The sequence below is a fragment of the Juglans regia genome, chromosome 9, assembly GCF_001411555.2.
Source record: "Juglans regia cultivar Chandler chromosome 9, Walnut 2.0, whole genome shotgun sequence".
Classification (NCBI taxonomy): domain Eukaryota; kingdom Viridiplantae; phylum Streptophyta; class Magnoliopsida; order Fagales; family Juglandaceae; genus Juglans; species Juglans regia.
In genome coordinates this window covers 9,943,187-9,958,607 of record NC_049909.1, presented here as the reverse complement: position 1 = coordinate 9,958,607, position 15,421 = coordinate 9,943,187, and the positions used below count along the sequence as shown (strand labels likewise).

The following is a 15,421-nucleotide window of genomic DNA, read 5'->3' as shown; positions in this document are numbered from 1 at the left end:
CTTCGAGAACTTTCTACATTTCTCAACTCTGCAAAATAGATTCCCCCCCCCCCCTCTACTGATCACGAACAACTTAGCTTCAATCCAAACACTATACTCCATCGACCCCTTACGCCAAAAACTAAAGAGAAGAAAAGTGCAAAAATTAAAACTAAAAGAAGAATGGATCCAGAATAAGAAAACGAAAAGGAATCACCCATTCCTCCATCATTTAGTCTGGCTTCCATTGTAAATGCAATTTTCCATGTTATCTAATGGAAAAATCATTGGCAAATTAACGATTCTCAAATGATACAGGCAGTGAAAAGCAAAGTAAAACTGAGTGTCATCAAACACATCAGTGATGGTCCAAAAATACACAAGACTCCAACACCTAGTAAGAACTTACTCTAATGATAAGTTGCATTGTTGTATCATAGAAATTACAAGCTATATAGGCAAGACTTCATTCATAGTCCTATGAACAATAAATGCGTAGTCTAAAAAAAATTACAAAAGATAAATATGTTCCACATTTACTGTTCCATCTCCACTTAACAATAGAAAATCATATCTTCTCACCCTCCCAAGCATTTTTTTGTTGAAAAAGAAATGCAGGGATTTGTAAGCCATACGAGGGGTTTCAATTTGGTTTCAATGAAACATAAGTCACTTTCAGTTGTGAATCTTCCTTCAGCATTGTTGCCCAGACATGTACAATCTTGAGAAATTTTTCATCCACTTCACAGGCATTCAAATTTTTAAGAGCTTAAGAATTGTCTCATCTCTTGTATACTTCCTGTGTACTGGGGCCTCGCCTAATTATGTGGATTAATAAAATTCTTCTTACTTATCAAAAACAAAAAAGAATAGTCTAATCAAACATCAGAAATTCCTTCTATTTTTCAGATTAAGGTATGTCTAGCTGTTTTCTTCCTTCTATTTTTGGCTGAGTGGCTGCTCTATGTTTGCAAACAACATTGTCTGCTTGTATTATTTGCTTCAAAACAGAAAAAATAATTTTCTGTGCAAAATGTCAGTTTTCGTGTTCATAAGTTGCTGTTATTTAAACTGACTCTAAAGGACTCTCACGGATTATAAACAAAGAAAACATATCAACTGTTAAATAAAGGGGGGTGTTAAATGACATGATGGCAAGATTGATCAGTACCAGGAAAACACTTGACAGCTGTCCAAAACGCATTATGTATAATGGAAGATCACATGATAACTCAAGATCATTTTAAACTAAAATAAGGCTCAACAGTTGGCCAAAACAAATGTTGTTTTTTGTTCGTGCAAACTATCTAATGCTTATCAAATACTGGTCTCAAGTTATGGGTTTTTGTGGTTTCAGATTTTGGGCATTTGGGCTTTTAGTAATGCTGATTATTTTAAGTTTTCTTCCACGTTCTTAAGTTGTAAGCATTGGAGGAAGTTTATGTTGAATAACATTTTAATTGATTTCTCTCTTCCATACCATTGCTTTGGTGATCCATTGATCAGCAAAACTTTCATGATCCTTATTCTTGCCATTCTTTCTATAAAAGTCTACAAGTTTGATGAGTCACCAATTTGCTTGATGGTCATTTCTTATATGGTCCCTGCATCACACACCCCCTTGGTGCCGTCATCAAGAAATAGATGTACAAAGCAAAGAAAAATGGTATAACTATTTCATATGCAGAATGGAGCTCCCTTAAAAAACAACATGTAAAAACTACCCAAGAATTTACTCTTGCAACAGTTAAAAGCCCATCACGCATTTTAAGTGTCTCAAACAACATAAAACAGGTTACAATCCACATAGTGGTAGAACCAAAAAGTTTAAATTAAATTCTTAAAGGAGCTCATCACCAGAAACACAAAAAGAAAAGGAAAAAAAAAGCCTTATCATATTCCTAGCTCTTTCAATACTAACAAAATCATTGATAAGAAAACCATCCATATAATGCTGACAGACCTTGATAAAGGTATCTAGGAAAACAAAAACTTTTTTTTTTTTTATGTCAAGGAACCTCTCCAAGGTAGAGCCCTTCAGACCCACCCCTGCAGAGTAAACCCCGGTCCCGTGCACCGAAAACAAAAACTATATTAATGAATATTGTAATTGCAAGAATAAAAAAAGAAAGACTATGCCTTAAAAAAGCAATGGTACCATACATTTCATAACAAAAAAAACCTGTCAATATAAAAGCCTTAACGGAGGTAATTTGCAATAGTTATTTTTACTAATATATTGCCTGTGGAATGAAATAGATACTGCCACACAGCATTATGTAGCCAGAATAATTAACAAATATCAATAAAGTAGGAGGAACTGGATGACTAACTTGGATAGCTTCTGTATCTATGGTAGTTGTTATGCCCAGAAACTTTGCAATCTCTGCCAAATCTGCCAAAAAAAGAATGAAGAAGAAGAAAGAGAAAGAAATGAATTAACCTTGTGATAGAAACAATAAATAAGAGATACTTAAATAGTCCTAGCTAAATGGTTAAAGGGATAAGTCAGCATATTTGTAGCAAATCATATAATGATGCGATACACAGTCAGAGAAACACAAGCTGCTTTCAGAAGACAGAACTTTGGTAAGAAGGAAGCGATGCAAAGGTGCTTGGAAATACTATTAGATCATAAATCTTCTGGTTCAAAGCAGTCCCAAGCTTTATAGACTATCAAGTATAGCAAGAACATCCCCCAACCTGTCAATATTGGTCTGAATACCTCTTTCCATTGTTTTCCTTCATTTATAAAGAAAAGGGTTACAACTGAGCACTCTCTGGTCAGCACGATTCCAGCGCTTAATTGCTGCTGGTTTTACTGTACACGTTATCTATTTACTTTACTTTACATGTTATCTATTGCTGCTGGTACACGTTATCTATTTACATGTTAAGTCTATTTACAGCCAAGCTATTTAGACATAGAAAGCATTTCTGTAACATCCCCCTCAAATTGATGCTGATGGATCAAGAAGCATCAATTTGTCAACCAAGAACTGATGCCGGTGCCGAGAAAGAGTTCTAGTGAATATGTCTGCAGTTTGACGTTCAGTGGAAATGTGAGGAAGAGTAAATCACATGTCCGTCAAAGGATTCACGTATAGAATGACAATCGACTTCGATATGTTTCGTACGCTCATGGAAGAAAGGAGTAGCGGTGATCTGAATAGCACTGGTATTATCAGCATGAAGAGGAGTGAGATGTAGCTGAGGAAAACCAAGTTCACCCAATAACCCACGAAGCCATGTGATCTCAGAGCATGCAAAAGACATAGCACGATACTCAGACTCAGTAGAGGACTTGGAAACTCTATCTTGCTTCTTACTCTTCCAAGAAATGAGTGCATTGCCTAAGAACATGTACCAGCCAATAACAGAGCAACGAGTATCTGCACATCCGGCCCAATCAGCATCACTATACCCCAACAACTATAAGGAAGATCTTTTAGGAAAGAACAACCCACGTGTAGAGGTGTCCTTTAGATATCGGATAATGCGACAGACAGCAGCTAAATGAAGATGTCGGGGAGCCTGCATAAATTGACTAACTTGTTGTACAACAAAATAAATGCCAGGACGAGTAATCGTCAAGTAGTTCAAACTCCCAACAAACTGCCGATACAAGGATGGATCTGATAGAAGCTCCCCTTCTTTCTAACAAAGCTTAAGATTTAACCCCAAGAGAGTAAAAACAGAATTACCCGATTGGAGACCACCCAATGAAATAATGTCATGCGTGTATTTGTGCTAGTGTAACAACGTACTAGTTGGAGTAAGTTGTACCTCAAAGGCCAAGAAAGTACAGCAGGGGACCAAGATCTTTCATGTGAAAAGAGGTATTGAGATGCTGTTGTAATTGCTTGATTAACTCAGTATCGGAGCCAATGATCACAATGTCATCGACATATACGAGAAGCAATACGATTCCTGCAGAAGTCTTGCGAAGAAAAATAGAGGAATCAAATTGACTCTGAGTAAAATGAAAAATAAGCAGGTTAGAGTGAAATTTGTCAAACCATGCATGCGGAGCCTGTTTCAGTCCATACAAGGATCAGCGTAGCTGACAAACCTCTGAGGAAGGTGTAGCTAACATGCCGAGAGGTAGGGACATATAGATTTTTTCCTTTAAATCCCCATGTAGAAAAGTATTCTTCACATCCATCTGCCGAAGAGACCAACCTTGAGACGCAGCAAGTGCCAAGATAGTCCGCACAGTAGTCATTTTGGCAACAGGTGCAAATGTTTCTTCATAATCAATATCATACTCCTGTCAGTTCCCAAGAACCATGAAACAAGCCTTATATCTATCTAGTGAGCCATCAGGTCGAAACTTGACTGAATACATACATTTACAACCAATAGGTTTGACATCAGATGGACAAATTATGAGGTCCCAAGTGTGATTGTCTTGAAGAGCTTGGATTTCCTCTTGCGTGGCTTGCTGCCAATATACTTGGGTAGATGCCTGGGTATAAGAGTAAGGAACAAAAATAGTGTCGAGAGTGACAGTAAGCGAGATGTGAGGAAAACCATACCAATCTAGTGGATGTGTAACCTGGGTGGAGTGCCGAGGTATAAGAACCATAGAATCATATGACGGATCAGTGTCTGGAAGGGGTGTTGAAGAAGGGAGAAGACGTCGATGATACACCATACCTGGTTGAAATCGCTTAATAGAAGAAGACACATCATCAAAAGCGGGAAGAAGAGTAATAGGAGGATCAGAAAGAACTTGAAACTGAAAGAAATATTGATTTTCGAAAGAGAATCACATTCCGTGAGATTCGAGATTTATTTGCATGAGCATCACAACAAACAAATCCTTTCTGAGTAGGACTATATCACATAAAGGCACCCGTGACAGACTATGCAACAAGCTTGTGACGCTCAACAGGTGGCATATTAACAAAACAAACACACCCAAAGATATGAAAGAATTGATACTCAGGAGATATGCCAAATAATCGAAAATAGAGAGAATCATAATCTAGAGTAGTAGTAGGCAAATGATTGATCAAATAGACAGTAGTAGATAAAGCTTCTACCTAGAACTTACAAGGTACAGAAGAATCAATCAACAAAGTACGGACGACATTTAAGAGATGACGATTTTTACGCTCAGTGACTCCATTTTGTTGAGGAGTATAAGGACAAGAACACTGGGAAATGATCCCCTTTTGCTGAAGAAAAGTTTGGAAAGAATGAGACATGTACTCCCCCCTGAGTCAGAGCGTAAAGTTTTGATACAGGTACTGAACTGTGTCTCAACAAGCACAATAAATTTTTGAAAGATAGAAAACACATCAGCTTTAGAACGGAAAAAATATATCCAGGTGAATCGATTATAATCATCGATAAATGTCACAAAATAACGATACTGACCATGAGAAATAACAGGACTCACACCCCAAACGTCAGTATGCACAATCTCAAATAGTTAGAAGCACGACTACCATGCAGGAAAAGGTAAGGTTTTACTTTTACCAAGCCGACAAGTAGTACAATCAAAAGATACTGGAGAAGAAGAAAATGTATCTTTATTGCCCAAAAAACCATGTTTCATAAAATGAGTTAAGACAACAGAATTAGGATGATGTAATTTCTATGCCAGACTTTATTAGTGTTGACAGTAGCCGTACAAGAGAAACAACATTAGGAATAGAAAACTGTAAGGGAAATAAACGTCCTATTTTAAGCCCCTTCACGGTCACTGTCCCCGACACCTGATCCTGCACAAGATAACCACCACGAGAAAAGTGAACATCACAACTATTATCTACCAATTGTCCAACAAAAATCAAATTGGTAGACAATCTAGGAGAGACAAAAATATCACGAAATGAAGAGCCCAAATTACCAATAGCAGTAATAGGAAAAGTACTGTCATCAGCGATCTAAATATTTTGCGTGCCTCTATACTTACGAGCACCATGGAGACCCATCGTATTACCAGTCATATGATTATAAGCGCCCGAATCAACAATCCAAGAAGTTGAGTTAGTACCAGTACCTTGCAGGCCTAAGGCCGTAAAAGTAGACACAATCATCTGTTGGACCATTGTTGGTGTGAGAACAGATGAATCAGAGCTTATAGTAGGCGGCGCAGAAGAAGAAGAAGAAGAGGATTGTATAGCAGCCTGAAAAGCTTGGGATTGGCAATTATGAGGTCGGCTACATTCACAGTCTCAGACGTTCTTAGAAGTCATACCCATCTAAGTGGATAATCGCTGTTATTCACGCAACAAATCTCTCAAACAAATATCTAAAGAAGGAACCGAATTACGGTTCAACAAACCAGCTCGAACGAGCTCAAATTCAGGTCGAAGCTTGATTAAACGGATCGCGTTGACTCTCAGCATGAACTGCTTGAAGAGCCGCGAGTGCCGTAGTGAGAACCTTAGCATGAACAATGGCAAAATACTCGCACCAAATGTTAATAAAACCATAATAAAATTGTGCGATAGGTAAATTGTCTTGACTATAATTACTAATTTTCAATTCTGATTGGAACTTCCAGCACTATGATCTTGATGGTAAATGCGGTGAGGATAATCCCACATAACCTGAGCCGTAGTAAAACAGCGAAGATTGGTCAGAAGGTGAACTCAATCGCCCCCAATAGCCAAGAGATTATCTTGGCATCCTTGACCTCCCATTGAGCAAATTCTTTTTCATCAGTGGGAACTTTAGCAGAATTATCAATATGACTTGATAATTTTTTTCTTTTCAAAAACATCTTAAACTGAAATTCTCATGTAGAAAAATTCTTTCCAGTAAAGCGAACAATAGTATTTTCAGTAGACATGATGAAAAGCACTTAGAGAAATATGCTCAAGCAGTCAATCAAATAAGTGGCAAGCCTAACTTAAATTAGGACCAAAATAAGCCAAAACTGAAAAAGGCCCAAAGTCACGATAACAAGGGGGGGTCCAACGTCCTAAATAAGTCCACTCCCAAAATAAAAGGCCCAGACTAGAAACTTTCGGAAAACCACTCAGAGAGAGCCGACCGCAACACAGCCACCCAGAAACTTTCGGACTACCACACAGAACCTGTAGACAGCCTCAAAGCCACCAAGGTGATGAGCCCACAAATTCGAACTACCCAGATGTCAATACTCACCAAAGGAGAGACTCGCACGTCTTTAGCCACCAGAAACTGCCGACAAGCTCCAAACTGCACTGCCCAGAACAGGATCATGGCAAACCACCACATAGAAGACGCCGACAGCCTCAAAGAAGCACCACCACCACAAAAAAACCACTAAGAGAAGTGGCCCGCACCAAAGGACAGAGTTTCCAACTTTGACAGCCACCAAAAACTCAAACCAGAAGGTTTGACTCTAAAGAAGTCACTGAGACCCATTAAGAGCAAGAAAGAACTTGCTGAATCAGAAAAACAATTCTCCCAAGAATAGCGAAAAAAAAAATTGCACTTTGTGATTAAGACCAACGCGACGGAAATCAAAGTGGCTCTGATACCATGTCAATATTGGTTTGAATACCTCTTTCCATTGTTTTCCTTCATTTATATAGAAAGCATCTCTGTAACACCAACCTACCTCTCTCTCTCTCTCTCTCTCTCTCTCTCTCTCTCTCACACACACACACATGTAGAGAGAGAGAGACATGTGCAGATGATAATGATGAATGGGAAGGCTTACATTGGATTCGAGAAGTCTCTTCCTCACGATCCATCGCATCCGCTTGGGGACTTTGCTGTGAGAATGGTGACTTATCACCCAATAACCTACAATTCATTAAGAGTAACTCAAAAAAGATTAGTGGTTTCCTCCAACTTTCAATTTGGATAACAAACACCAAATAAAAAAGGAAAACACGGACAATCTAATTGTAAATTGGACTCATTTTGTAACAGATAGATATCAGCTTTGCTTTCCCTTGAAAGATAATCTGGCGCAGCAAGATTCCCCCTAAAACTAGTATCCAATGGACCATGATCTTTGGCCTTTTTGGGATAGATTGAGTCATGCCTTCTTGAGTAATGGACCTACTAGCATGTTTGAGAGGCCAATTTGGTAGGTATCAGTGCACTTTGTTGTTGGAGATGATCAAAGCCTGCTTAATGTGGTGTATTTGGAGAGAGCAAGAGAAAGAGAAATGTGTGGCGCTTTGAAGATTGTGAAAAGTGGTGTTAGATTTGAAGTTATTTTTTCTCGACACTCCATATCACCACACGATATTGTTACTTTTTCTATTTCTACTTTTCAGGATTTTTTAGACTTTTTTTCCCTTCGGCTAGTTAGATGTCTATTTTCTATACTACATATGTACTCAAGAGTCAGATAACATCCTCTTTGATTCAAAAATGTTTTATCTTACTTATCAAAATAGGTGAATATAAAAGAAAGCTAAGACTAGAGTCTAGTGAGAAAGCTTCTTCCAAGAGTTTCATGAACAAGGTATTTTTGAAAAAAAAACCTTCATGCTACTTTCATTACTCTTATACCAAAGAAGCCTGGGGTGGTGGAGATTAAGGACTTTCGTCCTATTAGCTTGGTGATTGGAATGTACAAAATCCTTTCAAACGTATTGGCTATCCAATTGAGTACGATATTGGAGATGATCATATCCAAGCCCCAAAAAGCATTCATCCGAGGTCGGCAAATCCTTGACTCGGTTCTCATTGCCAATGAATGCTTGGAGAGTCGCATCAAGTCGGGTGAACCCGGATTATTATGCAAACTTGACATGGAGAAGGCATATGATCCTGTAAACTATAATTTTTTGTGACACATGCTTGAGAGGTGTGGACTTGGAGCGAGATGGTGCTCTTGGATCAAATTTTGCATCTCCACCGTACATTTCTCTATATTGGCGAATGGTTCCCCAATGGGTTTCTTTCGAAGTTCAAGGGGTTTGAGGCAAGGTGATCCCCTATCTCCATTACTCTTTGTTTTCATAATGGAAGCTTTTAGTAAAATGATCACAAGTCTTCCATTGGTTGCATCTTTAAATCGTTGTCTATTTGGGATGGAATGTTAGAAAAAATGGAGCGTAAACTGGCAAGTTGGAAGAGGATGTATTTATCCAAAGGTGGTAGAGTTATGTTGATAAAAAGTACTCTATCCAAATTGCTGACTTACTTTTTATCTTTATTTCCAATACCATGCAAAGTGGCTCACCTGGATAGAGAAATTGCAAAGAGACTTCCTTTTTTATTTTAATTTTTTTTTTTTTTTTGGAGGGGGGGGAATAGGTGAAGAATTCAAGTTTCATTTGGTGAATTGGGCTACGGTTTGTACCCCTATACGAGAAGGCGGGTTGGAAATTCGGAATTTGTTAGTTTTCAACAAGGTTTTATTGGGTAAATGGCTGTAGAGATACCACGAAAAGGGGAGCTTTATGGAGGGTGATTAGAGAGTTAAAATATAGTGGATTGTGGGGAGATGGTACTCGAATGAGGTGAGTAGATCACATGGGGTGGGGCTTTGGAAACAAATATGAAGATGTTGGACCAATCTTCATCGATACACATGTTTTGCAGTTGGGGATGGTTCCAGAATTAAATTTTAAAATGACCTATGGCGTGGAGATCGAATCCTCAAATAAGCCTACCCAACACTATACACCATTGCCCGAAGAAAGAAGGCTTCCATAGCAAAGCTCATGGATCTCTCTAGTGGCTCTCCTCAATGGAATATCACTTTCCTCAGAGTTGCCCAAGATTAGAAAATTGACACATTTACAGATTTTTTCAACCTTGTGTATACTTGTAGAGTGATTGGAGGAGTAGATAAGATTATGTGGTCACAATCCAAGAAAGGGAATTTTACTGTACAATCATACTACAAGTCCATCATGACACATTCTACGAGAACATTTCCATGGAAGAACATATGGAAGACCAAGGGCTAGTTTGGGTAGTGGGAATTCACTACTATTCATTACTTTTTCATTACTTTTTTACTACTATTCACAGAATATCTGAGATCACCTCATTACTCAAACGCAACCTAAGGCCCCCCTAAAAGCTTCATTTTTTGTATGGACAGCTTCACTAGGGAAGATTCTTACCTTAGATAATCTAAGAAAACGCCGATTGATGGTATTGGATTGGTGCTATATGTGTAAGAAAAATGGAGAGTCTATGGATCATCTATTATTGCATTTTGATGTAGCCATGAGCTTATGGAATGATATCTTCGCTAGAGTGGGACTTGTTTGGGTAATGCCAAGAAGGGTTGTTGACTTTTTGGCCAGTTGGCAAGGCATTCAAGGTAATTCTCAAATCGCAGTAATGTGGAAGATGATACCAATTTGCCTATGGTGGTGCATATGGATGGAGAAGAATGGTTGGAGTTTTGAGGATTGTGAACGGACAATGGACGAGATTATAACTTTTTTTCTATTCCATTGGTCAATTGTAATTGACTTTAATGGCATGAACGTACATGATTTTCTTGTATCTTTAGACAGTCATGCATAGGTGTGGTTCTTGTATATGTCCCATGTACTTGGCTTCGCCTATATTTAATAAAATTCCTATTTACTGATAAAATAAAATAAAAAGACTAGGGAGAATTCAAGATTCAGCGATTTTGCATACCGGAAGAAGAGCCACTCAAGAAGGGCGTAGCGCTCCATGCCTGCAAAGAGAAGAGACTGAGCAGGAGCATTGGCTCTTGGGTAATTCAGCATACCCAGTTTTCTCTGTATTTCTTCCATTTGCCTTGCTGCCATTTGATAAAATCCCACGGTTTTCTGCAATTTCCATCAAATTCCATACTTTTGTTAATTTTTGTTAATTTATGTACTAATTGCAATTATCATTATCCAAGAAAAAAAACAGTATGACTAAAAGGTTGAGCAATCAATTATTGCAATTATAAAGTTCCACGATAAAATAAATAATTGTACCTTTTTTTTAGAAGATAGAATATTAGAAGAAAGAGTAAGTTACAAATTAAATATTACATACACATGTTTTTTTAAGTGTACCAAAACTTGCAATTGCAAGCTGGTATAAAACCTGTCCTGATAATGGGTTCCTATGCTTCATGGAGGGAAACTTATGTTGTGGAAATTCCTTTTTGCTTCAACTTTTTTCTTTTAATTTTAAAATTCCACAATGCTGGCTTCTAGAAATTAAGTCGAAATTATTTTCATAAAAAATGTGAAAGAAAAAGCTAGACAGAAATTAATCGAGTAAAAGAAACGCAATACGATGGATTGCATTTTTCTGATGAAATTCATAAGCGCTAGAAAACCCAAAAAGCCATCCACATGCCTAATCATCCAATCTCAACATGAATAAGAGCATTAGCATCAGCTTGGCTATCCTATTATGAAAATTTTGGCTAATATCTCACATTTTACCTTTTGGCTATTCTACTCAAAACCTAATCCCACATTGGATTATCCATCTAAACTCTCTATAATAATAAAATATTATTTCTTTTCAATTTCTTTATTATTTTGTTATTAAGTTTTTTTCATCTTTTCATCTTTTCATCTTGTTTTACAGATCTAGCTGTCATATTTTATTTTTTAATAAACGGTCATAATTTTTAATTTAATTATCATGATTTTATAATACACACTTTTCAGATGAATTTATTAGTTAATAGCATAACGGATATCATTCATTTTAAGTAAATGATTTTTTTTTACTTATATTTAATCATTTTTTGCAAAATCTAAAGTAATATCTAAAATTCTATCAAACTATCTTTTTTACAAACTCAATACTCCAGCCACTAAAATTTGTCCATGTTTATGACTTAAATGAGTTAATGAACAAGTTTTAGTTTAGCTCCCTATGTGATAATAAAATTTGTCCATGTGGTTGACAAACAGAGTACTACATTCCTATATTGTGCATGGATATAGCTCCGGCTGTAAAGAAATAGAGGAGATTGTCCAATCAATCTATATTGAACATTCAGATTTTACAAGCATTCAACCAATCTGTCCAGCAATATAATCTAAAAGTCCAACCAAACTGTCCAAAAATCTATAAAGCTTAATGAGTAAAGACACAAATCCACAACTCCAACCAAAATGTCCAGCAACTTTTCTTGCATTCAAACACAAAGCCATACATAAAAGCAAGCTAATTTCAGATACAAAAAACTGGACAACTTAATGAGATACGTCATAGGAAAATAAACCATCCAACTTATTCCTCAAAGTGTCCAACCTCTGAGAAACAATAACTGTACAACTTAATGAGATACAAGAAAGAAGCCTAATTGCACATTAAATAAGCAAAAAGAAGCCTAATTGCACATATTAAATTCAAATATGTATAAACGTAACAGATGCCAATCTCTTGATCGAACCTAATGCCAAGTGCACAATTTGACCACAAATTCTCAAACTTCCAAACACCACCAACACGGCAACTCAACATCAATTAAGCTCAAGATCAGAGCGCCCAAAATTCCAATGACCATCAGAACCTCAAAGCTCCGGTGGTCAGATTCCCCAATTCCACACACCTCACCCAGAAAATGTTGATAAAAGAACCACCCTGACCTTTCAAATCCCAACTCTGGTTCAAAATCCCAGAAAACCCAGACGGGGAAAAACACACAAATCTCCACTTCAAATCCTTTAAACTAAACCAAAATATAAAGCCAAATGGGTTTCCAAACCGGGACCCAAAACCATCAACAACTGCCCAAAAAAAGCCAGAAACAAAATCCCACAGAATACAAATGGGAAGAGATAAAGGCACCGCTACGAGACGGTGACGAAGCTTGTGCAGAGTCGATGGAGGATTGACAACGTCGAGGGTGTTTCTCTGTGTGTGAATGGAAGAGAAATACAAATCAGGACGAGAAGCACCCGAAGGATATGCAGCTCGAGGAGAGAACTAATCGACGGCTTCACTGCGCGTATGAATGGAGGAACCAGAAAAATAGAGGATGGTTCACTGCGTATGTGAATGGAGGAGAGAGAAAATTCGAGGATGGAGATGAGTACCGGTCATTGAGAAAATTTGAGAAGAGATGGTTGATGATCTATTCCATGGAAAAAGCAACAACACACCCACACGCGCGCGCGCATATATATATATATATATATAGAGAGAGAGAGAGAGAGAGAGAGAGAGAGAGAGAGGGCACTGACATTTTGAAAGAAGAGACCTGGACGCCAGAATCAGTATATCTACAAACACTTTTTGTCGGTTTCACCAGTTCTCACAAGGTAATCTCCGGCGGTTCAACCCCATCTTCTTCTAAGCCCTCTGAAGGGCTCAAGTCTTCTAATGCAGATCAAGTCCCCAAGAAAGAACTGAAGAGAGCTGAGCAGCACTAGCTCCTCTCTCGGCCGAACTCACCGGAATTGGGAGGAAGAGATGACTAGAGAGAGAGAGAGAGAGAGCGCCACTGAGTTGAAGGGAGAGACTAGCAGATCGGGATCGCCGGAGAGATGAAGAGGTATGGAAGGACAGCAACTTCCTGGGACACAAAGACAACCACCGTCGACGAAGAAAGACACAAAGAACAAGTCAAAAAATAAATTTTATTGCATAATATGAGCATAATAATCATCAGGAACAACCAAATGGGCCAAAAATATTGCAAATGATACAGAACCCAGATCAGAAATCCCAGCTTCAGATCATTCAATCAGAAGAACCACAGTATATGATACGATATCACAAAACAAAGCAGCTGAGCACGAAGCTCGGAAACGAAAATCAATGGTCGCAGAAACTGCATATCAGAAAAAGCAAAGTAACCCAATATAACTTACAACAGCACACATATAACACAACGCAATCAAGGAAAGAGCGGCAGACAAAAATACAGACGGAGAGAAAGAGCTCGTGTATGCGCAAAACACAGACTTTGTGCTCGTTGAGGAAGATAGGGACGGAGATAGAATAAAATACTACGAAAAAAAATGAAAAGAGAAAGACATTTGTAAATTTTAAATCTGCAAGCATATAGTGGGTATTTGGATTATGGATTATGCCGAAACCCAAACCCAATCTAACCTTCAAATAATCCTTACCTGAGAAATTGAAGATCCGCTTGAGTCTGAGAGAATGAGAGAGCCACGGAGATTTCTCTCAGAGCCACGGAGATGGGACTTGAGAGACAGAGTGAACTCAGTGAGAATGAGAGAGTGAGCTGCGAGGGAGAGAGTGAGGCTGCGAGGATGAGAGCTGCCGCTGCGAGGGAGACAGCGAGCGTCGAGCGGGAGAAAGGAGAGGAAAGGCTGAGATCTGATTCGGTAAAAGGCCAAAAACGACCCCGTTTTAGACACAAATCGGGTTCTGGTATTACCCTTTTCGGGTCGGGTCGGGTCGGTAAATCGGGTCAGCCGCTGATTTTATGATCTTCAAAATAAAAAAATACCGGTGTGTTTTGATAATAAAATCATCTCAATTCATCTTATCTTATCTCATTATTATAATTTTTATAAATTTTCACTTAAAATATAATAAGTAATTTAACTTTTTTAAATCTCAAAATAATAATACTATTAAAAAATATTTTATAATAATATTTTATTTAATTTTCATCTAAAACTATCTACTCTCATCTCACTATCCAAACTTTACTTAAAACAAAAATGCTATTCGGAATCCCAACATCCCGCACACCTTTGAAAATTTGTGGATTGTCATTTTTGCCCACCTATTTTACACAAACAGCTCATTTTCACCTCCTGTCTCAGCACACAACCCTTTCCTCTTCTCCTCCAACGTACCGTCTCCTTTTTCTCCTTCTCCTTCTTCTTCACATTCCGACGAGCAAAACTTGGAGGGCAGAAAGGGCTTAATTTCTTAGCCTTCAGTCACCGATAGTCAGTATTTTCCTTCCATTTTTTCTTATGTTGGCAATAGCCAATTCCAATACTAGCAATATGTCAATCTTGTAAGAAAAGATGAAAAAAAAATGATTTTATTAATGAAAAAGAGAACATAAATTTAGCTAATGGATTCGGAACAAAGCAATGTACTAAAGCAATTGGAACAAAAGTAGGCGGAAAAAAGGGGGAAAAGAAAAGACAGACTAATGGGGTTTCATTCAACCGACATTCACAAGTAAACCAAACAGTAACTTGCATGGAATAAAGTGTACCTTTACTTGGGCAATGGGTTCCAGAGAAAGAGACAGAGAGAGGCTCTTGAGCTTCTAGGTTTTTAGTGTTATGTATGTGCTCCAAGCTTGGGAGAGTTTGGTGGTATGAGAAAGACAATTTTGGAAAATCATACGGTCTTTTAAGAGCATTGGCAATGGTCTAGCCATTTGCCAATGCTAGACCATTGCCAATGCAAGTCCAAATTAAAAACAAATGTGAGAAAAATCATCTACATTGGCCTAGCTAAACTTTTCAAGTTTGACATTTATGCTACACAATATCTTAGCTCCTTTCCATATTTGGCGAGGTACTGTACAAGGACTAAAATATTATTTTATCATTTCTCTACCTCCTGCTCATTCTTTCTCTTGGTT

The 15,421-nt window shown here is 37.9% G+C and overlaps 1 protein-coding gene across 4 annotated transcripts in view; it reads right to left on the bottom strand.

Moving 5' to 3' along the window:
- The window catches only part of LOC108990165 (AUGMIN subunit 7), a 44,232-nt gene extending 30,049 nt beyond the window's left edge, over positions 1-14,183 (bottom strand). The window contains exons 1-5 of one of the 4 annotated variants that reach the window (XM_018964039.2): positions 13,971-14,161; positions 13,080-13,411; positions 10,552-10,706; positions 7,646-7,731; positions 2,313-2,374 (exon numbers count right to left, since the gene is read on the bottom strand). In XM_018964039.2, coding sequence (XP_018819584.1) covers positions 2,313-2,374; positions 7,646-7,731; positions 10,552-10,685 — 282 coding nt within the window. In that variant the 5' untranslated portion in view covers positions 10,686-10,706; positions 13,080-13,411; positions 13,971-14,161. Of the gene's footprint in view, positions 1-2,312; positions 2,375-7,645; positions 7,732-10,551; positions 10,707-12,286; positions 12,612-12,684; positions 12,985-13,079; positions 13,412-13,970 lie in introns of those variants that run through there. The other 3 variants (XM_018964040.2, XM_018964041.2, XM_018964042.2) reach the window with 3 other exon arrangements.
- Between the last annotated feature and the right edge of the window lie 1,238 nt (positions 14,184-15,421).